The sequence below is a fragment of the Lissotriton vulgaris genome, chromosome 6 (genome assembly GCF_964263255.1).
Source record: "Lissotriton vulgaris chromosome 6, aLisVul1.2, whole genome shotgun sequence".
Classification (NCBI taxonomy): Eukaryota; Metazoa; Chordata; class Amphibia; order Caudata; family Salamandridae; genus Lissotriton; species Lissotriton vulgaris.
The window spans coordinates 1,660,321,927-1,660,347,440 of NC_141694.1; the positions used below are offsets into that span (position 1 = coordinate 1,660,321,927).

The following is a 25,514-nucleotide window of genomic DNA, read 5'->3' on the forward strand; positions in this document are numbered from 1 at the left end:
GCTCATGTATACGTTGAAGAGGGTGGGGCTGAGTGAAGATCCTTGTGGCACGCCGCAAATGACTTCAGTGGCTTCTGATTTGAATGGTGGGAGGCGGACTCTCTGAGTTCTTCCGGCAAGGAACGAGGTGATCCATTCCAGTGCTTTTCCTTGGATTCCGATGTTTCTGAGGTGTTGTATTAAGGTGCTATGACAAACTGTGTCAAAGGCTGCGGAGAGGTCGAGGAGGATGAGGGCGACTGTGTCTCCGTTGTCCAGTAGAGTTCGAATGTCGTCTGTTGCTGCGATAAGTGCGGTTTCCGTGCTGTGTTTGGCTCGGAAGCCGGACTGTGAGGAGTCGAGGGATTTGTTGGTTTCGAAGAACAAATCCTGTTGACAGCTTTCTCGATGACTTTGGCCGGGAATGGAAGGAGCGAGATGGGGCGGTAGTTTTTGAGTTCGGTGGGGTCAGCGGTGGGTTTTTTCAGAAGGGCACTGAGTTCGGCGTGTTTCCAGCTTTCCGGGAAGGTGGCGGAGTTGAGGGAGCAGTTGATGACGTCTCGGAGGTGCGGTGCTATGATGGAGTCTGCTTTGTTGAAGATGTGGTGAGGGCATGGGTCTGTGGGGGATCCTGAGTGGATAGAGTTCATCAGGCGGATGGTGTCCTCAGTGGAGATTGGGTTCCAGTCATTGAGGATGTTCAAGGGGGGTGGAAGTCCTGCAGAGGGTTGGGTGGGTTGGTCTTCGGGTCGGTTGTCGAAGCTGTTGTGGATGTCTGCGATCTTGTTGTGGAAGAATGAAGCTAGGGAGTTGCAGAGGGCTTGAGAGGGGGTGATGTCGTTGGAGTTGGCTGAGGGGTTGGTAAATTCCTTGACGATGTTGAATAATTCCTTGCTGTTGTGGGCGTTGTTATCTAGTCGGTCCTTGAAAACGGCTTTCATGGCAGTCCGGATCAGTTGGTGGTGTATACGGGTGGCGTTTTTGAAGGCGTCCTTGGTGCTGGTGTTTGGGTCTTTTTTCCAGGCCTTCTCAAGGGAGCGACAGAGTTTCTTAGATTTCTTGAGATCATCGTTGAACCAGGAGGCCTTCTTGCTGCCTAGTTTGATTTGACGTGTTTTCAACGGTGCTAGGATGTCGGCGCAGTTGGATAGCCATTGGGTGAGGTTAATGGCTGCTTGGTCGGGGTTTGAGGAGTGGGCAGGGGGGTTTTGAAGAAGCGATGAGGAGATCTGGTCGATGGTGATTTTGTTCCAGTTTCTTCGCAGAGTGGATTGAGGATGGTTGTGGGTTGTGATCTTATTGTAGGTAAAGTGAACGCAGCTGTGGTCCGTCCAAAGGAGAGCTGTGGTGTGGCTGAAAGAGACATGTTTGCTGGAGGTGAAGATAGGGTCGAGTGTGTGACCTGCAGTGTGGGTGGGGGTAGTGACAAGTTGTTTGAGTCCGAGGTTGGCGAGATTGTCCAGAAGGGTGGTGGCGTTGCGGTTGTTGTTCTTTTCCAGGTGAAAGTTGAGGTCTCCCAAAAGAATGTAATCCTCGGAGGGGAGGGCGTGTGGGGTGATAAAGTCTGTGATGTCTTCACTGAATTGTGCTCGGGGTCCTGATGGTCTGTAGAGGAGGGTTCCTCTGAGTGTGGTCTTGGGGTCGATGTGGATCTGGAAGTGAAGGTGTTCTGCGTTAGCGAGATTGACGTCTGAGCTGGTTGAGATGCGGATGGATTTCTTATGGGCGATAGCGATGCCTCCTGTTTGGTTAGTGCGGTCCTTACGGATGATCTTGTAGCCTTCCGAGACGGCAATGGTGATGTCTGGGGCTGATGTGGCGCTCATCCATGTTTCTGTTAGGAAGGCGACGTCTGGAGAGATGGTGTCAAGTAGATTCCAGAGGTCGATGGCGTGCCTGTGGACCGAGCGGGTGTTGAGCAGGATGCATTTTAGGTGGTTTGTGTCAGAGAGCTGTTTTGTGTCCGAGGATGAGGAGTTGTTCTTGGTGCCGTCGAACTTGCAGGAGTTGCAGGAGAAGGGTCCATGGATGTGTCCAGGTGCGGCTTGGACGCAGTTGGGGAGACGGCCGGGGTTTAGGGCTGAGAGGGTGGTGGCGTCGTATGTGATGCGGGTGGGGTGGGTGGTACGGGGGAAAGGGGGTCTGGCGCTGGGCGCGGTCCAGGCGCGGACGGGCGTAGACGGGCTTACCTTTGGCGCACCTTCGGCGCGACCGCTGCGCGAGACCGCTGCACTAGAATTCATCTATCATATGCGGATAGTGGAGGGGAGGGGCGAGGGAGGAGCAGCAGGGAGGCGGGTGCGTGGTGGAGGGGGCGGGCTCCGGGCAAAACAAGAACAACACAGATAATGGCGGCTGAAAACGCGAGTGCAGACCGGGTTGGGAGAGAGTGATTATGTCAATTTCAATTATTAGACCAACGATGCAGCAATGCGGGCTAGGCAGCACAGGCACACTGATAAAATGGGCAAATGCAGGCACAGTCGAGCTAGCAGGCAGGCACGCCGAAAATAATGAAATAAAGTTAATGGACACAATAGAGTAATGCTACAGGCACTTTCAAGCGCTAAAAGGGTCAGCAGCGCGATGCACACGTTAATGAGATCCACAGCGCAATGCACACGATATCAGTCACAATTAGGCAGGAGTCAGCAAGGGCAGCAGGGAGCGACCACTTCTAACGAAGTCAGGGCGGTCACAGCGCTTAGGTGGTCGGGAGAAACCTAGTCTCTTAGTGGGAGGGAGGAGCAGCAGGGAGGCAAGTGCGTGGTGGAGGGGGCGGGCTCCGGGCAAAACAACAACAACACAGATAATGGCGGCTGAAAACGCGAGTGCAGACCGGGTTGGGAGAGAGTGATTATGTCAATTTCAATTAATAGACCAACGATGCAGAAATGCGGGCTAGGCAGCACAGGCACACTGATAAAATGGGCAAATGCAGGCACAGTCGAGCTAGCAGGCAGGCACGCCGAAAATAATGAAATAAAGTTAATGGACACAATAGAGTAATGCTACAGGCACTTTCAAGCGCTAAAAGGGTCAGCAGCGCGATGCACACGTTAATGAGATCCACAGCGCAATGCACACGATACCAGTCACAATTAGGCAGGAGTCAGCAAGGGCAGCAGGGAGCGACCACTTCTAACGAAGTCAGGGCGGTCACAGCGCTTAGGTGGTCGGGAGAAACCTAGTCTTTTAGTGGGAGGGAGGAGCAGCAGGGATGCGGGTGCGTGGTGGAGGGGAGGGCTCCGGGCAAAACAACAACAACACAGATAATGGCGGCTGAAAACACGAGTGCAGACCGGGTTGGGAGAGAGTGATTATGTCAATTTCAATTAATAGACCAACGATGCAGCAATGCGGGCTAGGCAGCACAGGCACACTGATAAAATGGGCAAATGCAGGCACAGTCGAGCTAGCAGGCAGGCACGCCGAAAATAATGAAATAAAGTTAATGGACACTATAGAGTAATGCTACAGGCACTTTCAAGCGCTAAAAGGGTCAGCAGCGCGATGCACACGCTAATGAGATCCACAGCGCAATGCACACGATACCAGTCACAATTAGGCAGGAGTCAGCAAGGGCAGCAGGGAGCGACCACTTCTAACGAAGTTAGGGCGGGTAATTAACTACTTTCTGATGCTATAACAGAGACAGCAAAATAAATAACATCGCAGAAAGGAAAGCAATTACTAAATCACATGGACTACACCTAGAGTTAAAAAAGTGCATCAACAAAAAATATAAATTGGAAAGGTACCAGATATTAATCTAATGCATGCTATGGAAGGGCAACTACAAAAGATGATGTTGTAATTCATGTAAGAGTAAGCACAACCCAACCCTCAAATGTGACAAAAATAGAAATACGGAAGGTATTGCTGGATATAAGAGAGGAAAGCCCTAGCTCCCAGGAACCCACAACCCAAATCCTTAAAGACATACTGCTTAATGTCTATCACCTATACCACTTTAAAACGTTTAGTTGCATGAACTAAAAAAGCCACCAGCGATACTCCTCCTGCCCCTAGAAGATACCAAGACATAGAATTATCTGAACATTTAACAATAACACATAATGAGTAACTTTACCTTTTATATGATAACATAAAGATTGAGAAAATAATCCCAATATTCTTTACTTTAAATGACTTACTAAAACTAAGCCATTGTCACACCTGTGGGATGGATGGGACCTTTAAATGTATCCTACTACCAAATATACAAAGTAGCACTTAGTATGAACTTTTAAACCTTATTAAACCAAAAACCAAATAACTAATACCCCCTAAAAAAATTCATACTTTGAACATGTCTTTATTCAAACCATTTTAAAAATGTACCCCCACACAGCCACTGCTGTTACTATCATTTCAATCAAAGTATATGGCGACACCTCTAACAATCTGCACTCACTGTGATATCGGTGGTCAGACCGCTGACTGCCCGACAAGTATTCAGTGGTCCGGCCGCCGAATTAGGATGGGACTGCTGTGCTGGCAGTTGAAAAGTGCTCTTTTACACAGCAGCTTGTGCTGCATCCCAGGAAAAGGAAGTGATGTGAGAGGGGGCTGTACATGTGCCCCCACCGCCAATTTGCAATGGCCCACACAGGTCAGGGGCCGTCCCTTTCCTACATCCTTTTCATGGTGGGAAGACTGCCATGAACTGGCTGTGGAAAAGGGACATCGTAATCCAGACAGGGGTGCCTGCCTCGGCACCGTCACCATTCGGGGATTGTGTTTCCGACTGCCACCCCTTCGGGATCTAGGATCCCAGCAGAAGCAGTCTCTCCTCCGACCACTTTAGCTCAGATCGCCGGTATTGAAATCCTGAGGCCAGACCACAGGGATGTCTGTCGGTAGGACCGCCACCAATACCCTGTTGGTGGTGGTCCAGTCGACATTGTGATGAGGACCTAAGTGTAGAACAGCCAATTTGCCTTTGAAATAAATTTTTTACATTTAAATGAAAAAATAACTCTAGCCTATGTCCTTGTCACAGAGGTAGATACCCACTACAGTTTACTAATAGAAAGCCCTTTCTACCAACAAAATGAAGGCAGGCTAAGGGCCTCATTATGAGTTTGGCTGTTAAACCGGCCGCCAGAGTTCTGAAGTAATGAGGTCCTAGGCCTCTTAATTGAATATTTTGAAGACACTTATGTTGGCACACTGCATCACTCTGGACACAGATGTCAACCAAAATTCCAAATACCATGGTGCAATGTCTATGACAGCATCTTGGCACAGGAAGGCAGGACAAACAATGCCTTCCAATCTACACCAAACAGAATCCAACCTACACTCTAAATCTATAGAAGCATTACAAAAATATAAAATCTACCAACAACTACGAATGGCGCAATCTGTTAGCCGAATTGCCCCTAAACTTAGCAAAAAAACACTAAAGAATGTACAACATGCTACGATTGAAGTTAAATTCTTCATAAATAGTAGATTACTCAGCCAAAGAATATTATGAAATAAATTGTAACTTACCAAACTCCTAAAAACTTTTACAAAGCCTAAACCAAAATTACAAATCATTTTATTTCAAAATAATAACTATAGTATTGTATTGGTCTAAATATTAAATAAAATTCTGTTGTCACTGAAGACTTAGATAAAATGAGATATAACAATCACATAATATTTAGACAAACAAGAAAATATAAAATTTCCCAGCCAAAATAAATAAAATAAATAAGACTTTGGGCCCGAGTCCGATGTCGTTGGGAAAGCCCTACGGCCGACTTGGTCCTGCTGAGCGCCCGATGCAAGTAAGCGCTGACGGATTTGGGTTGCTCGGAGTCCCAATGACGGCTATGGGAGCCTGATGTACGTTGCGTAGGCTCCCATACCGAAAAAAGGTAAGTTGCAGAAAAGGCGCCCCCTGTCGCTTGGACAACTTGGTGCCCTCTGCACCGTGCATGCATGTGTCGGGGGCAGGGCCCCCCTGTGACTGAATTGTGAGGCTACGCGTGAAGGGGGGCCCACTACGGTCCCCCAAAGTCCGCTTCCCGAAGCTTTTTCGAGTCGGAGGCTCCAAGTCGATCCGGTTGCTCGACGCGCATTGTACTTGATCACTTGGAAATCGGACCCATTGCGCTGTATGAGTTGGCCATGTCTTAGTCGTCCGGAGGGCTTCGCTGACGGGTACGAGTCACTTGGAGCGTGAGGCGATATTCACATCATACTTGCTCGTTCGTACGGCGGGACAAGTCGGTCGGAAATCGCACGCGCGACTTAGACTCGCTCCTGATGGATGCCATCAGGAGCCCATCTGAACGAGATCGGAATCGGGCCCTTACTTTGTATAGCTGTAGATATTCCTCTGTATCCACTTAGTCAAAAACATTAATCCAACAAAAACAGGAAAAAATGGTCTAAAAAGCAAAACAAAATGCAAAAATAAAATGAAGCCAAAATAGAGCTTCATAAAAGCAATACACAGTATCTAGGAACATAAAACAACCAAAAAACTGTGTAAAAAAAGAAACACTCCAGGAAACCCAAATACAAGGAAATCAAACGGAAACTCCCAATGCCCCTAGGACAGGTTTGTAGACAAAAGCCTGTAAAGAAAATTCGAAAACACGCCTGCAAAACACATTACATTCCCAAAATACTTATACATCACACTTAATCATCAAAATATATGTAACATAACACAATTTACCATAACATAACGATACATTACTAAAACAGTGTACAAAAAACAAAAACTACTAAATTGTGAAAAACACCACTATTCATACATCTAAATATAGAAGATATCCAAAAACCCACAAACAACACTATGAATAACTTCTAGACCTCTCCTCCTTAAAAAGGACTTAAAATGAACAGCAGTACCTTACTGCGACCTGTTCTGAGAAAATAAACGATAAATAACACAAATAGAATACAAAATAGAAGGTAGTAGTAAAAAAGTGGCTGCTAAATTAAACTTAAAAAAGACTATCTCCCCATAGAAATGAATGAGAAAAAATGTAAAAATGTTGAATAAATGTATGAAAAAATTAAAAGAATTAGTAAACATGTGAAACATGTCAAGAAAATATTGTTAAAAATGTTAACAAATTACAAAGTATAAATTATGAATTAGTATAAAATATATGCAATTATTTAATATATATTAAATATAAATATATATAAATTATGTTAAAATTATGTTGAAAATATGTATATAAAGTAATTGAGAACTGTTAAAAACCAATGGTAAAAAGTGAAACGTACAACATACCCTATTGTTTAAATATAATATTCAATTTTTATTTAGTAATTACAGGTGATTAAAAATTATTTATATTTGACTATATTTACATTTTAATTTTTAAGTTGACATTTATATGTTCAAAAATGTAAATATATACAATGAATAAACTTTAAAAACATGAGAAAAATGTGTTACATATCTTTATTCTATAAAAAATGTAATGAATGATATTATAATAAATGAGACTAGTTTCAAGGAAACCAATCAAAATTTATTCAGCACATAAATGGGTAAAAGGTCAGTGCTAGAACCATTATATAGAGCAAGGTAAAACAAATGTAGGTGAAAGGTCGCTTTGCTACTTAGACTTAGTTTGGGGAACATAACACTTCTCAAATGTCACAGCCGTGATTGGAGTGGGCATCAGGGGTTATGCAGGCACATTTTTCCCTCTTTTTGTTATCACTGTGTGACTGGGAGGAGTATTGACAGCATACTACATTACCCAGCATCCGCTGGGGTATCCTCAGGAAGCTGAAACGGAGGTCAGCTGATGCGGGGAAACAGGATATAGTTGTCTAGCCCGCTGCTCCGTGCTAGTCGTTCCAGCTTTACATGGACTCCGGTGACCTGCCTTCCAGTTTGTTTGCTTCATACCTCGGTGCCGCTCGCGTTAGTGGAATTTCAGCACATTGTCTCCTGCGCGCCTTCGTAACAGCTTTTCCAGCCGCGTCTCCTGTTTTCAGTAAAGTTCTCCATTCCTGCCCTTCGGCGGCTTTTCCGGATGAAGCCAAGACCCTCTTCCCGCCTTCCGCTGTGGCCAATCTTTTTTCTGCCACTACCGCATCGCTCCTGTGAAGGAACAAGGGCTCTTCTTCCCAATGGCCAAATAAGTGCTGAGAGTGTGAACTCTGCTGGGCTCCTCATTTGTTTTTGTTTGACTATATTTCTTTAATGTCTACACAAACTCTGTGTTTCTTCCGGAGACCTGGGGTTGTTAGGTATTCTGGAACTATTTGAATTTGTTTTGAGTTTGTTGCAGGCCATGGACTTCTCATTCTTGTTGCCAGTATTTGTGTTCTGAAACCCTGATACCTGCTTATTTGCCTGAGCAGTTGCTGGAGGGAATGTGAGTGTTTGTTCTAGACTACTATACATCACGTAGGGTAGCGTTGATGTGTCATGTTTCTATACTTTTCAAATCTTTTTTGCACATAGGTATGCTAGAGGTAGATGTTCATAGTGACCTTGATAACCTGCCATCCTTTAGAGGACCTGACTACGCATCCTCCACCCAGCAGTCTTTCATTATGTTTTCCTATTCCCTTTTTTCCTGACACACTCAGTATAGAGCAGTAAGATATATATGGTTGCTCCTTATGTGATGGTGTGAAGGGGACGCGGGGAACTATCTGCTCTCCATCATCCCCGCTGGATGTCCTCTGCAGATCAATAGAGTGCTTGTCTTCTGTATCCGACATTCCACATAAACCACTTTGTGAAAGATGTTGGACAGCAAAAGAATGACATTTACTATTCCCACTCCAATCTAACCCAATTTAGAGAAGGTGTTGGACACTAAATTGGTGACATTTACGATTCCCTCTCCAATATAACCATTTTGGGGGAAGGTGCTGGACTCTATAGGAGTGACATTTACTAATCCCACTTCAATCTAACTATACTGGGGGAAGGTATTGGACACTAAAGAGATTACACTTACTATTCCCACTCCAATCGAACCATTTTGGGGGAAGGTGTTAGATGCTAAAGAGTGACTTTTACTATTCTGACTCCAATCTAACCATATTGTGTGAAGGTGTAATACACTTAAAGTTTTTTTTTCTTTTCCCACTACAATTTAATATTTGAGGAAGGTGTTGGACACTAATGGGGTGACATTTACTATTCCCTCTACAATCTAACTATTTTGGGGGAAGGTTATGGACACTAAATGGGTGACATTTACAATACCCACCCCATTTTAATCCTATTTTATGAAAGTGTTGGATGGTAAAGAGTGACATTTACTATTTCCACTGTCAAGTTTTTCTTCATCAGAGTGGAGAAATTCTTACTTTAAATAGATATCTAACTTTAAATATGCACATATTAAAATATAGGTTTATGTTGTTTTTTTGACATTTAAATGTTAGCTTGCCAAAAATGGGAAATTTCAGTACATGAATTTGTCTGAAGCATTATCCAGTTTCTTTACTCTGCTTTCTTAAGTGGTATGGCCTGCACTCTTGCTGTTTTTTCTTCTTAAAAAAAAAAACCATATAAGCTTTATTTACTCATGATGTCATATTTGGTCGTATTTGGACTGGTCCTTAATGCTTGAAGGAGGGAGGATCGGCTGAATTGCAAAAAGTTCTGATTAATAATTTCTGGGAATGAATGTAAAAATCAATTTTCTCTCTTCTGTAGAATTATTTGACTAGAATATTGAATGTTTAACCCTTGAGCTGCTGAGGCTTTTTTGGCCCCATTACTTAGCCCATTTTAGGTCTCGCTGATCCAGCGCGCATGTGCTGTCAGCGATACAGTTAGTAAGCTGGCTTTAGGAAGTGCTTCCAATGAGGCGACCAGCTTACTCTCACGCGCACAAGCACGCGCAGTCTCTTTCACTTTCGCGCACACGTGCAACTCTCTCTCTCTCCCAGTGTGCTCTGCCTGTCCTCCCATGTCGATCTCTTTCACTTTCGTGCTCGCGTGCGACTCTCTCCCAGTGTGCTCAGCCTGTCCTCCCATCTGCAGCACAGGGGCGTTCTTGCGTGCGTGTGTCCTTCTTCTTGCCCATGTTTACAGCTATTATGCTGCTGAGGTGCACAAGCGCTCTCCCACAGTGTGGAGAAGTGTGGCTCAGGGGTTAGAGGCGGCAGACCTGGAGCTTGAGTTCGGTCCGGGACCAGGGTTCAATTCCCCGCCTCGGCGGGTCTTGGGCTCAAAATTCCACGGACTAGTTAATTCTCGCTCCGGTGCCTTCTCAACTCACGGGTTCACACTCTGCGACTCTGGGCAATTGCTTGCTTAATCTCCACAACGGCCCCTCGCGGTGGGATGCCTGGCTTTCACCTTGTGGATACCCTGCCAGGGTTATCTCACAGGGGAATACCAGGACGGGTTCCCTAAGCAAGCGCTGAGATGGCCCCAGGGTAAGTCGTGCGCTATATAAGTTTCATTCATTTCATTTCATTTCACTGCCAGCTGTGAATCAGAGCCGTTCGTTGTGAGCGCGCGCAGCTGCCTGGGTCCGGAGGATGCTGAGGTGCTCGCCGAGACAAAAGCCAGCTCGCAGGTAGGTATGAGAGCACTGCAGCCATCTGTATGAGATGGTCATTTTCACTGAAATCTTTGCACACGCTATGCATGCAGTCTCATGCACATCCCTGTCCATGCACCTCATGCCCACACAATTACTGTTGTTCACACACAATTCTGCGCACGCATTTCTCCTGTATACACATCGTCCATGCGCACACATCACTTCTGCACCTCACATCTACCAAACGTTGTTCCCAATGCACTGGCTTGTGCACACCTTCCTGCTAGTCATACACTCCACCTATGCACCTAGCCCCTCGTCCAGAATTTCCCCTTAAGCAAATCGCTTTTGTGCCAAAAATATAAATTTTCGCTATTGTATACCCGCTCACCCGGTCTTTCCGTGCACACAGGACTCTGAGAACTTAGTAGCCAGAGCAGGCTACCTTAAGTGTACCAAGACCTTTTGTTTCCTAAAGACTTTGTGAGTGCAGTCCGATCCTTCTTCTGCATAAGCAGTCCTTTGTGCACAGCTCCGGAGTTTGCACATCATTCCTATCCCTGCTTTCCCTCTGTACATAGCCCCCCATGTGCGCATCCCGGCCCGGGACACGGATACCATGTAATGCCTACCAGCACACCGCCCCTCCCATATCAACTGCGCAGTTGCAGCCTCGCTTCACTTGACCCTGGTCTGCCTGCGCCGTAGGTCCATATGGCGTGTGATATGAGCTGTAAGGCTTCTGTCACACAGAGGAGGTGTTGTAGACAAGGGCACACTTCATTTTCTATGCAAAAGTGCCCCTTGAACTATGAAGGGACTTCCTTCTTATGTTTTCTTGCAAAAATTAACAAGTCAACTTGAAGCAGCCACATCCACTGCTTAAATGCACACATATCATATGCCTGCTTCGAGCCACACACAGAGCAGCATCTGTGGTGTTCAACCCCACCATGACTTTAATGCTCTAAATCAAGCATCATGTCCCGTCTCTCTTCTGAAAAGAATTGGAACACGGGCGGGGCCAGAACCAACTTTACAGTGAATTCTTTTGAACCAATGAGACTGCTCGATAAACATTACTTTACAACAGTCTGGACAATAAAAGTTTCTCTTTTGAACTTTTGCGGAAGAGTGTAGGGCTTCCGGTGCCCTCTGCCTGTCCGGCTCTATGCGACAGCACTCTGCTTGCTCTCTGTCTCTACTCTCTGCCCCTGCTCTCACCCCGTGCTTCTGGTGCCCTCTGCCTGTCCAGCTCTATGCCACAGCACCCTGCTCCATGTCTCTACTCTCTGCCCCCCTTCCCTCCACTCTCACCCCGTGTTTCCAGTACCTTCTGCATGCTTAACTCAATGCCACAGCACCTTGCCTCTACTCTCTGCCCCCCCACGCTCTCTTTTTAGTTATGTTTTATATTATTATATGTGAAAGTTTTAACACATTTATTAGAACTTTCACATACAATAATATAAAACATAACTAAAAACTTAAAAGATCACGAAGGCAAGACCTATTGGCTATGCCAATCCTTGTTTATCTTTGGTGCACTTACCTCTTAACACTTCATAACTTTTGATCCACATAATAAATGCAGGCCAAATGTGTGTCCTTTTTTTCCCCACATGTTGGGGAATTTAAAGATACCGAGACTTTGCAGGTTCCTTTGGTGGGAATAGAGGAAATGCCAATAATTTAACAGCTTTTGTTTTAAAAACTGGGTAAAAACTGTACTGCAAGAAAGCTTAAGGGTTTTTTGATAAAAATGGCATTGTCAAATGGTGCTAAGATCACCATTCTCCCAGCTTCCAGGAACAAGCAGAGCTGTAAATAAAAAATAATTTTTGACCACAGTACCTGCATTTTTCTAAGTGGTAGTCACTTTTTCTATTTTTGTGGTTTTTACCTACTTGCGGATTTTCATGGAGACAGGTACCCTTTGGTGAACCCATGGAAAGCTACACATTTCTGAAAATTGGATTCAAATTCAGGAAGAGGTCATTTATGTGGATTGCTGATTGTTTTCCCAAAGAAACTAATCAAGGTAATAAAAAATAATACAAATAAGTAGGAAAAATAGAAATAAGTGAACACCATCAACTGATCTGCAGCTCATTATGATATTTCATTGTGGACTGGCCATGCAGCAATTCTGATGTTAAAATCCAAAGAATGAAAAATGGGTTAGAAGGAAACCCATGCATTTGTGAAATGCACCCAAGATACTGTGTTTAGGAGGATTGGTTCTTCGTGCAATTCTGAATTTGAGGTACCCGTAGTATAATGTGATTCAGAGGGCATTTTGCAAATGTGTTCTTTCTTTCACACTGGCTTACATTTAAAATAATAAAATGGAGAGAAATGCAATTGATAATAACAAATGTTCTACTATTCTATATATACACACTTCTTTTAATAAAAACGATTCACTACTTGCGTAGATGGGTAAACTATCACCCATGACAGGAAAGGCGTCAAAACACGAAGTGCAGACATCAAAATGTTTGCCTTGCAAATAACCCATTTTGGCAATGTGGGTAGCTGCTGTATTCTGACCACCGTCATTCACGGAAACCTGCAAGTCATTTCTGAAAACTAGGCAACAAGGAGAGTCCAGGGACGCGTGACTCGTTTGGATCCCATGAGGTTTCTTTTCATACCCAGAATGCCATGCAAATCTCAAACCTAGGCTAAAATCACACATTTTCCCTCATATTTCTGTGAGGGCAAATTCTAAAATATGTGGGGATCCACATAATTCCTACCACCTAGCATTCCCACACTTCTCCCAATAAAAACAGTACAGTTAGTTATGTCATGCTGCCAAACGATTGTGGCAATATATCGATTAACACAATGTCTGCAAAGGAAAATATAAATATGTAAGTAATGATTTAGTATTCTTAATTCTATCTTCAAGGCACATACATGTAGAGTTAAGAATATTAAATCTCAGCTATGTATACTTACATTCACAATGTTGTGATAGTCGATGTCTTGGCCAGTATTTTTCTCCTCGATATTTCAACAAACAGCTGTAGATGATATTGTATTATTACATTGAGTTTTTAATGTCATCCTGCCAAAATATCATGACCAAAATATTGACTACCATAATAGCTTCAAGTTAAGTGTATATATAGATATGTATAGAATCACTATTCTTAACTCAATATACATATGGCCAGATGAGCTATATATGTCTTTAAGGTATGTACATGCGGAGTCAAGAATAATAATCTATGTATACGCGACACACTTACCTTCATTATGTTGTGGTAGTGATATTTAAACCCCAATATTTTGGAAGGTCAATGTTTTTCTCCTCGATATTCTGAGATACAACACGTGGGCCACATCATGATGGGCATTCTGGCCCCCTGTCTCTGCCTTGCTCTGTTTAACGTTCAAGCATTAACTCAGAGAAATTCCTTGTTATATCCCTGCACCTTAGACAACTCTCATGCAAAAAAAATAAGCGCTGGACCCATCATGAAACAGCCCCTGTAGAGTTGAGTCTGCACTTTATTCTAGATTGAAAATGCTATTTCCTAGGTCCCATTTGCAGGTGGTTTGGCCAACATATTGTCTTCTGCTATTGCAGTGGTATGTTTATGAGAATTTGTCGAACCTGTGGTTCATCTTCCAGACCAAAGGCAGTGACTTACTTTTATTAGTATACCTGACAATTGCAAAGATGATAAATTGGGTCGCCGTATACCGTCGCAAAGTACCGTTTTGTGGATACCTTTACAGCGGCAGATGCCACGCTTCTACAATCCGTATTAGAAGATATTTTATTTTAAATAAAAATGCTCACCTCAGCATCCAGCAGTTTTTTGTTGATGTTTATTGGGAACTATTCGATCACTTGACTTACAAGGACTGGCTTCAGATGTATATTGTTGGTACAGGCTGTTTGAAATTTTACCCTCTGATTTTAAAAAGTGTTCAAGATTGTAATGCCTTACACAAGCAGCTAAAATCTGGATTCTAATGTTTGAATTTGATTTCATGACTTTAGGTAAAGGCGGACACGGTTCATCATCTGAAAGTGAAGATGAAGCTGTAGGTAAATACCAGGAAGCATTGACTAGAGTACAGGGTTCCAAAGCAACCACAGACAAACAAGCAAATTATACGTGGGAAACCAGACAGAAATATAGTCCACTGTCTGCAGAGTACGATGGATATAGCAGCGAAGCCTCAACTGATGAAGGTAAGATGATTTAAAATTCAAACTTTAAAGTAAGAAATGAACAGCAGCTTTATCTCAACGTCAAAATTAGCGTAAGTTCTGCACAAGAGAACATCAGTCGCCAACATAGCACTACAAAGTTCATATTTTTAGAATAATTCTCCTCAGGTGGAAGGAAACTGTAAATTATTATTATTATTATTATTATTATTTGCTGTTTTATAACGCGCTCTATTACTCCAGAGTATCCTGGCGCGAAAAAGGAAGTCAAGCAAGTGGCCATCTAAAGGAAAAATAACACTAATAGGCTGTTCTAAAAAGATGAGTTTTTAGTGCTTTCTTAAATGAAACAAAAATCACTCTGTTCTGCATATCAATGTGCCATATGATGAGGTAGATAGCCAGGAATAAAACATTTATTACAATACCAAAGAAGGATTCCCAGAACTTAGGGTCAGATGCACAATTCATTTATTGGTCGGAAACCCTGCGATTTGCTAAATCATAGGGATTGAGACCAATAAATGGCCTCTTGAAATGTACTAACCCTTTTTGTGATACGGTAACAGGTTACAACAACTTTGACACCCAACCCACTTCTCTCAGCCTTGACAGCCTCAATCTCCCAGCAAACACCATCACCATATTTTCTGAACTTAACACTCACATCACCACAGCCATCATGTCGTCCATCCACTCTGGGACAGCTTCCAACCCCTGCCCCCACCATCATTTCAACCTCAGGATCAACCCATTCAGCAAGGAACTCAACAGCATCCTCAACACCGCCATCTCCACAGCAACCTTCCTGGAAATATGGAAACATGCAAAGGTCAGACCCCTCCTAAAGAAACCCTCTGCCGACACCAGTGACCTCAAAAACAACCGACCAATCTCCTTGCTCCCCTACCCAGCCAAAGGACTTGAGAAATACATCAGCCAACAGCTGGCCGAATACCTGGAACACAACCCCTCCTTGACCCCTCACTATGGCCATGTGGCGGTGACACCACTCCCGCCATTCAGTGTCCTATCAGACCCTGCGACTGCTGCTCCACGTTGGCGATCATGGAATGCACGCCTCAATCCCTATTTCCGAGGCACCAGTGAAATGGATGGTGCCGTCAAAAGGTCCCTACTCACGCAAAATAGAGACGCTGAGCTGTACGAACTGTTCAAAACGCTGCATGACACGGGCGAAGTTGACGATTTTGATGCAGCGGCAAGGGTCTTCAATAAACACTTTGATTAACAGATCAACCCGGACCTCAAATGTTTCAAGCTGCTCCAAGCCCTGCAGTCCGACATTGAGTCCATCACAGTGTTCTTTGCAAGGCTGAGGAAGCTAGCGAGCATGTGTCAGGGCGCAGTTCATCCAAGGGTGTCGGTCTGATGTGCTCCATGGGCTGATCCTAAGACAGCTAAGTTTATCCCTGGATTATATTTTCATAGTGGCTGAGTTCCATGAGCTATTGAACTCAAGGGTGGAAGAATTGGAAGCAGCCCTCAACAAACACCCGTCCATGCCGTGTCCTTCCAGACCTATCGCTGTTAAAAAAGAGAGGGTGGATGCCCTACAAAAATTCCCAGGCCTACAAGCCCACCACTGCGACTGCCCTCCAGTGGACCCTGTGGAAATTACAGACTGGAGTACTCAACACTGGGTGTATGCTTCGCAAACTGCAAGACCTGCTCCAGATGTGGCAAACCCAATCACTTTGCCAAGGTGTGCCGCATTGAGAGGCTGAGTACCATCTTCGGAAAATCATGAGCAATATCCATAGCCCTCAAACACCTGTCGCTGGATGACACACAAGATCTGGAGTGCGCCAGTGCGCACGGGTCGAATGTTAATGCGGACGATGAACAGGAGGAAGTGTTTGTGGTGTCATCTGCTGGACACGCGTAACGAAGGCGGCTGTCGCTTCCCATGTGCGCTATCAAGATCGCAAACACGACAGTGAGAGGCCTCATAGACATGGGGCATCAGTAAATGTGATGCACTCGGAGCAGTACGAACTCCTCATGCCATGCCCTCCTCTCGCCCCTACCAAAAGTGCAAATCTACACGTATGGGGAACAAAACCCATGCCGTTGAGGGGAGTGATCGGTTGAGGGGAGTGATCGAAGTGGATGTGACCAGTGACAAGCAGACAACCGAGGCCTAGTTCCTTGTCTCTTAGGGCTATTAAGCTGCCACACTGCCGAAGATCTGGAGTTGGTGTTCTTTGAAAACCAGATCCATCTTGGCCGAATTCCTGCAAATGTTCAAAGGTTTGGGTAAGCTAAAACATAAGCAGTTTAAACTTCACAGTGACTTATCCTTCAAGCCAAACCCCTTGTGACATAAGAGTCCCCTTCCATCTGAGGCCCCAAGTGGAACGATACATTTGACATCGTGGTAGATCTCAATGGAGCCAAGTGGTTCTCCAAGCTTGACCTTAATTCCAGATACCACCAACTGGAGCTGGCCCCCAGAGCAGGTACATCACGACCTTCTCCAAACACATGGATTTGAGGTGGTACAAGAGGCTGAGTTTTGGCATTTCCTCAGCTTCCAAAACTCCATCAAAGAAATGAAGTCCGGCTTGATGAGAGTCTTTAACTTCAGCAACATCATTTTTGATATTCCCGGGTAGCCTTGAAGAACACCATGTGTGACTTTGAGACATGCCTCGCCGCTTGTCGGACAATGGCCTCACCCTGAACAAAGTCAAGTGTTCATTCTACCAGGAGTTGATCGAGTTATTTGGGTACATATTCTCCCATGAGGGCATCCATGTAGATTTGAAGAAGGCTATAGCCATATAAACCACGCACACCCCAGGAACCTGACGGAGGTCTGAAGCTTTCTTGGGATTCCCAGGGCTGGATACCCTGGTTGATAAAACAGTGTGCCAATGCCATTCTTGTGCCATTAAAGGTGGAGAGCAGCTGTCTGCCCCAGTCATCACTGAAGAACCTCGTCAGGAACCATGGACAATGATAAGCATGGATTTCACAAGTTTCCTAAATGGCTGTGGCACTGTTGTAATGATGGACTCACAATCAAAATTCCTAGTTGTGGAGGTGGTGTCATCCCTAGCATTTCCTCAAGCCAAGGCAGTGCTGGATAAGACCTTTGCAATGCTAGGCCTCTGGAGGGGAATAAGTCAGAAAAGTCAGAAAATGCGCCCCCATTTCAAGGCCATGAGTTCCAGGAGTACCTCACCTCTATCGCCATTAGGCACAGGAAAATCACTCCGCAGTGGCACCAGGTGAATGGAGAAGTGGAGCGCTTCATACGGAAAGTCAACCTGGCCCTCTGGGTAGTAGTAGAACAAGGGGAGGAATTAGTGAGCTGTCTGCACTAGTTCCTAACGCCTATTGCCAAACCACGCAGGGCACCACCAACTGTGCCCAGCTCATCTGCTGTATCGGAAGCACACAAGGGACAATATCCCCTCCAGTTCCAGTTGGCCCCCTGCTGTGTTCAACAGCGAGGCCACGCAGGCGAGGAATGAATCCACGAACTGGAAGGCAAGCCTGAGTCAGAGAGCACAACCTTCCTTGCTACAAGCGGGCGACTACGCCATTATCAAGAACAGGTACCCCGGATGGAAGAACCTAACACTCTACTAACTAGAGGTGTGGAGAAATTTGCAGCCAATGGCACCATGATCTCTGCGCAACAGGGTAAAACCTTATTTTTTTAAAGCTGTATTTTTTTCAAATTTTTGCTGGCAGCTCTGTAAAGGATTTATTATCTGACATATAATAAAGACATATATGAACCAGTGAGATATAAAATACGCATGTGGAAATATTCGTTTGCCTGAAGGTATTTTAAGACATCAAGAAATAGAACCTAGGGGGGCGGAGCCAGGCCGGCGGCCAAGATGGTCACCCGGGCTCCCGGCTCCGTCGACCTTCTCCCCCTGGATCCGGCTGTCGAGGCGGTGCTGCCTCCGCATTTTCTGGCGTCGGAATGGGACCCGACCCGCCAGGCGTTACTCCGGCGGTTTTCCGAGCCCGGGAGACGGAGATGTGTCTTCCCGGTCGGCGCGGCCTGTGAGGGTCCAGGAGCCGGGACCTCGCGTTAGGGTGCCGCCGGCCGTGAGCGGAGCAACAACGGCTAGGAGGACCCGGATGAGCCGGTCACCCACCGGGGCGTATCAGCCTGCCCCTTATCGGAACCCTGGATCCCGCAGCTTCATGCCTTTCCCCCCCTCGTGCTGGATGGACCCCCTACTTCTCTCCCTAAAGCTGCTTCGCGGAATGGAGGCTCTTTGTCTCCCTGCCCTTTGTCTTCCTCCTGCAGTCTGGCGCTGCCCGCATGCGGCGGACGGGACCCCGCGCCTCCAGGGATCGGAGCCAGTTGGCCTTAGGTGATTTGGCACTGTTTGGCTACGCTGGGCACAATGTTTGAGACCATTGGCTGGCCAGTTTGGGACGGCTATCACGCTATATGCAAGAGGGGGTGCGACCGCTCGGTGCACAAGATGGCGGCTCCGATGAGGGCTCCGGCAGCTCTTGCACCCGCGGGGTGGTTCACCCCCCTGAAGGAGTTTTGTCCGCCCGCATGTATGGCGATGCACATCTCAGGAGGAGTGGTGGGATCGGACGCCCTCCCCCAGTATTCGGGCAGTACAACTTGAAGACTAAGTGTACATGGATATCAGACCCCTGCACTAGTGGATATAAGAGCGTGTATGATGTTGACGGCCTTTTTCACGTGACTTTGGTTCAGTGCCCTCTTCTCCAATTCCTGGTAAGGCCCGGAAGGGTTTTTTCTACGAATCCCTTCATTCCGCTGATAAGCGTGTACTGGTACGTGGAGCCTTCCCAGTCAACGTGGACTGACCATTCGTCCCGAACTGGACTTCGTCGAGCTGTGCGAGAGGCTGTCGTGGGCGATGATCGGCCGTAGGAGCGTGTGGGGACCTAGTGTTCTGCAAGATATCCTGCCTTCTTTTGGACATCCCTTATTAATGTACTCTCGGTACCTTACTAGCTGGGCCATGTACTGTATGAACTGAGATTCCCTTTTTTGACTCTGACCGGGTGGGTCTGGATGGTAGTGGGGCGTTCTCTTTCATTTGCTGAGGAGCGGGTGGGTTCATATCGTAAGTAGGTGTCTGGGTGAACTGGCGCGACGACTGCTGCTTTGATACGGCGGGTGTCCTGAATATTTTGAAACAGTGCTGCTAGAATCGTATGATATGCAGGGGGGGGGAGGAGGGGCCGGGGGCCTGCACTGGGGGCCCCCCACTATATCTTTTCCTTTTCTATTTCCCTTTACTGCTATATTTCGGGTTCTTCATTGGGCGACAGGCACGCTGCTAAGGGGGGGGGGCCGTAGCCGTAGGCAGGGGTGCAGGGTGGGGGTTAGGGGGGGGGGGTAATAATGTTTTTCTTTTTCTGTTCCTAGGGCCTCTTTTTCATTTCTTTCTTTCCTTTGGCTTTCTCTTCATTCTTTCTTCTTTTTCCTTTTTTGGGAACCTAGTGACGGGTTGCTCTCCGTGAGTTCTGGTGGTGCACATTGCAGGGGTGATTGCTTTTAAAATGTTTGTGTAATGGCGGGCATATACTGTACTGGTGGGCGAAATGTTTAGCTTATTGTCTATCCTGATTACTGTGCGTTCATACTTTCCCCTGCCTGCAGTGGTACTGCCCGTAAATATCCTGGTCTTTGTTATCCCCTTGCTTTGGTATCACTTGACTATGCTGCAACAGATTCTGTTTCTCTTACAATTTTAAAAATGAAACCTCACTAATCCTGGTGCCGATTTGGTACGGACATTATCCTGAGCTACAATGAGCGTTTGGGGGGCGGACTGTTGACCTTTTATGGCTTGCCTGACTTATTTTGACCGCCTCTGTATTATTGGCTGGCTGTGCTGGTCTTCGACCTGTGATTGTGACTGCTCTTTGTGACAATAAAGGTTTACCAAAAATAAAAAAAAAATAAAAAGAAATAGAACCTAGACATTGAGCTGTATATCACACAGTAACATATTAATGTCTAATTGGTTGTCAAGAAACAACAGAGAAAATATTTCAAGTACCCTTCAATTTCTGACTCATCCTCCATGGGACGATCATCATCATCTTGAAACATACACAACAGTTGGGCCCACCACATTTTAGACGGAGACGCCCCCTCATCAGTGAGTGATAATCGCATGTGTTGTTCTTCCGCAGCACCCCCATTCCATCAGGTCTCTCAGTCAATGAGTCACCAACCAGGCCTTCTCCCCCATCCATCCAATAGCCATTGCCTCTTCGCTAATAGTAAGGCCAGCCGGCTTGGGCTGGTCTATAGGTGATCTTACGACCCCAAGGGCACACCACTACACCCAGGAGAAAAGCAAGCAGAGTTAGTTGGACACCAATCCCCGTGATCGCTTCTATGTGGGGTACCACAAGTGTCCAGCAGGATTGAACCGGAGCACACTCCCAGGCTAAGTGTAGAAAGGTAGCTCCAACTACCCCACAACACACTCATGCAGCGTTCCTCGTGGGGTGCATCATGTTGGGGCCATATGACATGAAATATGTGCAGTGCAGAAAATAGAAATGCAAGAGTTTACACCGGTTGTTACAGGATACAGAACGAACAAGGTTCAATCCCATCTCCTAGTCCGTATCTGCGATGGGCGCTGCTATATCTCTTTCTAAAGCTCTCCACCCAGGTTACTGTCATGGTTGCATATTGCTCCTAAGGCCTTTGTAAAAATGGGTAATGAGATGGGACCCCTCTCTCAACCCAAGAAGCCATCAAGAACCCCGATGCACGAGGGGCTGCTGGGAGGTCCACCCAGAGGTCTTTAGCCACGCTCTCCAGCTTGGCATAATGAAGAAAATGACCTGGCCACACCTGAAAGGAGACCTGTGCATCTTGGAATGATATAATAGTGTCCCCAGGCTAAAGCTCACCTGCAGCCAGACACAACCCCTCCCACCACTGTTCCACAGACATGGTGGAGTCAATGCTTCTGAAGAGCGCCAGATTCCACAGATTTAGTTCCCTCCTGGAGGGAGCCCTGCAAATTATTTTCTGGACCACTTTTTTCATATACCTGCGGTGTGGGTAACCAGGTATGGCATTGGGAACTCCGATCTCCGCCCCTCAGCAACTGGGGTAGGGTGTTCCCCCTGATCTCAGTTCCTAGGAGCCGCTTCTCCCAGTTATCCAACTCTGTGATGCAGGACGCGTGTTGTAGGTGGGCAGCATAATAATTAAATTGTACATACGGCAAGCGCCACCCTGCTGAACCCACCCGCCCACAAGAGTGTCACCAACAAGCTTTCCACCTGACAAAAAAATGTATTCGTCTGTGGAAACATATAATTCTGTACAAGATACAGGCATCTTGGAAGGAAGACTATTGCTGCCCTGCTCAATACAGACAGAGGGAGCCGATTACAAAAGGCATTGGAGCCCTCCAGGCCTGTCAACAGCCTGTCCACATTCCGATGTTGGTGTTGAGCATCCATGTGGGTAATCCAGATCCTCAAATACCAAAACCCTTCCAATTCCCACTGGAGTCCCACAGCTGGGAGCTGGTGTGGCTGTCTCCTGATCAGCCCTCCAAGTGGAACACTAACGATTTGCAGACGTTAAGTTTTAGGCCTGAGATGTTACCAAAATCTTTCAGATGTCTCATCAACAAAGGAATGGACTCTTCTGGTGAACATATGTACTCAAGCGCATCGTCCGCATATAGCGAGACTACAAGGTTGTTATTCCTTACCCAGATCCCCCAGGGAGCCATCTCCGTGAGCAGCGCAAGTGGCTCATTAGCCAAGGCAAACATTAGGGGTGAGAGGACAAAGCCCTGTCGCGTACCTCTCCTCACTGGCCAGGGCTCTGAGAGTTCTCCCCCCCACCTTTATACGAATTGAGGGTTCAACATCCGAGTCCAGGCACAAAAATTGGGACCGAACCCCATGCCCCTCAGCACTGCCACAAGAAAGGGCCACTCCACCATATCAAATGACTTTTCAGGATCCAGTGAAATCAAGGTCATCTCCCTCTCCCATCCAGGGCATCATGGAGCACATGTGTCAATTTACAAAGGTTGTGCACGCCTGCATGAAAGCGCATTGCCAGTATTTCGCACAAAACTTTTAGATTGGTGTTGAGCATTGTCAGGTGTCTATAGGCAGATGGATCCAGCGGATCCCCACCAGGCTTCAACATTAAACACACCACCCCCTCTCTCATAGTTGGTGGCAATTGGCCTTTATCTCTCCCTTCACAATAAACGTCTAACAATTTCTCCCCAAGGTCCTGGGAATAGGCCTAATAGAATTCCACTTAGAATCCATCATCACCGAGAGCCTTAGACTTGTTTAGTGTCTTAATGGCAGCACTCACCTCCTCCACAGAGAGTTCCTCTTCCAACTCTAGCATGGCCACCCTCTGTAACTTTTGGGAGTCCTGCGTGGGTCAAAAAGTCCTCCGTTCTGCCCTCAATATCCAGTCGGTCAGCACTATAAACTCGTCGTCAGTATATCTCTTCGCCAGGAGTGTAAGTGGGCCTGCACATCTCATATGAAGACAATGGGGGTTATCTCTGTCTCTCTCCTAAGAATCCATGCCAGGAGTTTATCTGATTTGTCGCCCTCTCTGTGCCGCAACTGCCGGTAGGTTTTTAGACCTGTTTTGTCCAACATGTCCCAGAGGGAGCACACCCCCCTATGAGCCGCCAGCGCAGCAGCGCACCCCTCAGCTGTAAATTCCTCCTGTTTCTGAAAGTTTGCCAATCGGTCCTCTTGGGACTTTAAATTCGCTATAAGTCTTCTATTCACTCCACAGACAATGCTAATACATTCCCCCCTTATGACAGCCTTTAACGTCTACCACTCAATGGACCTGGTATCCATCATCTCCCAATTATTAATAGTGTAAGCGTCTTTGACAACCCATAAATCCTCCCTGCACATGGGATCCTCTAACAAGTCAGAGGACATATGCCATGTTCTGCACCCATCCAGCTTCCCACCCCAGTCCAGTGTTAAAAGAGTCTGGACACGATCAGACAAAAACCGGACCATGTGTGTCACAGTGCTGATCTGGGAGTGATCCATCCACCCACCAAGAAATGGTCCAACCGGCTATGAGTATTATTACTCTCGTCCCTCTGGGTGCAAAAGGCGCCACCCATCCAACAGCCCCAAATTCTGCATCACCCTTTCCAGAGCGATCATCATTAAGAGTTTGGTACCATCCCTATATTCACTCCCTTTATTCAAGGTCGCAGGCAAAGACAATCTGCCTATGGAGATCTACAAGATCTGCGAACAAGAATTACTTCCTTTGTTCTATCAGGTGATAGAATCTATAGCTGAAACAGGTAGCGCCCCCATTTCTTGGCGCATAGCAAAAATGATCTTTTTTTTGAGAAAAAAACAAACCACCGGAAGAACAGGGATCATACCGACCAATTTCATTAATCAATACTGACGCAAAAATTTTCGCCAAAATACTTTCCAACCGACTAGCCCCTATAATGCCCGATCTGGTTAACTGCCAACAACATGGATTTGTGGTGGGGAGAGACACTACTGCTCTTATTAACACCGCAATAACTGCTTTTGATGTTGCGGCGGTTACTCACACCCCACTCGGAATGGTTATGCTAGATGCTGAGAAAGCATTCGACCGAGTGGGGTGGGAGTATTTATGGGCAACATTAAGATCATTTGGTATACAGGGACAATACTTGAGATGGATACAATCCCTATATGAAACACCGACAGCTATAGTAAGCTATTTAGGGAATAACTCAGATAGTTTCTTGATAAAAAGGGGTACTAGACAGGGGTGCCCTCTCTCACCCCTGCTCTTTGCCTTAGCCTTAGAACCATTCCTAAATGCTCTTACGATCCAAGACCGTAATATTCCAATAGAACATGAAGGTAATACCTTAAAAATTACAGCTTTGCTGATGACATTGCCATTTTTACCACCGAACTGGTACAAGCTATACCTAATATAATTAAGGACGCTAGTGACTTCGGGGATATATAGGGCTATCGTTTAAATGTTAATAAAACTCAAGTAATAGCGAATTATAAACCACTTCAACCGATAATAGGCTTATGCCCTGACGCTACATATCTAGGGGTGAAACTTACCTCGAACATCGATAAAATCATCTCATTAAACTATGAGCCCCTACTAAAAGATATTACATCCACTCTCAAAAATTGGCATAAAATACCACTTAGTTTGATCGGACGCATCAATACAATTAAAATGAAAATAGTACCAAAAATACTTTACCTGTTTAGATCTATCCCGTTACAACTGAATAAATCTTACATTAAGAGGATAGAACGTATCTGTAGCAACTATATATGGAGATACAAAAAAGCCCGCAGGTCAATGACGGCACTGAAACTATCTATTGAAAAAGGAGGATTAAACTTTCCAGAACTAAAAATGTACTTTTTTGCTACCTTTATTTCACGTATACGCAGCCTCCTGTCTAAAGAAACTCCTCTCTTTTATCACCAATTCGTGCTAGGGCCACAAAGCAACCAATTCTTATTTCGGGTCCATGACCCAAACTACTACAAAAGAGTTAAATTCAAGACTGTTAGAGCCATCAAAAGAATCTGGGATCAAATTATAGACACCAATAAAATTCCCTTTTTCAGTGCTGAACTACCAATATGGGGGAACCCGGGGTTACCTAACATCTTTTCTGATGGCGTTAGTGCTCAATGGCTAGATCATGGTATTAAATCATTGGGAGATTTATACTGCTCAGAAGGTCTTCTAAGCTTTAATACATTAAAAATGCTATATGAGATTAAAGACCCCATGTATTTTAAATACATACAGCTACAAGATTTTT

At 45.7% G+C, this 25,514-nt stretch overlaps 1 protein-coding gene across 2 annotated transcripts in view; it reads left to right on the forward strand.

Annotated features, from left to right (window-relative positions):
- The window catches only part of SYT14 (synaptotagmin 14), a 535,709-nt gene that overhangs the window by 83,075 nt on the left and 427,120 nt on the right, over positions 1 to 25,514 (forward strand). For both annotated transcript variants that reach the window (XM_086927826.1, XM_086927827.1), the window contains exon 2: positions 14,491 to 14,685. In XM_086927826.1, the coding sequence (XP_086783952.1) occupies positions 14,491 to 14,685 (195 nt within the window). The remainder of the gene's footprint in view (positions 1 to 14,490; positions 14,686 to 25,514) is intronic.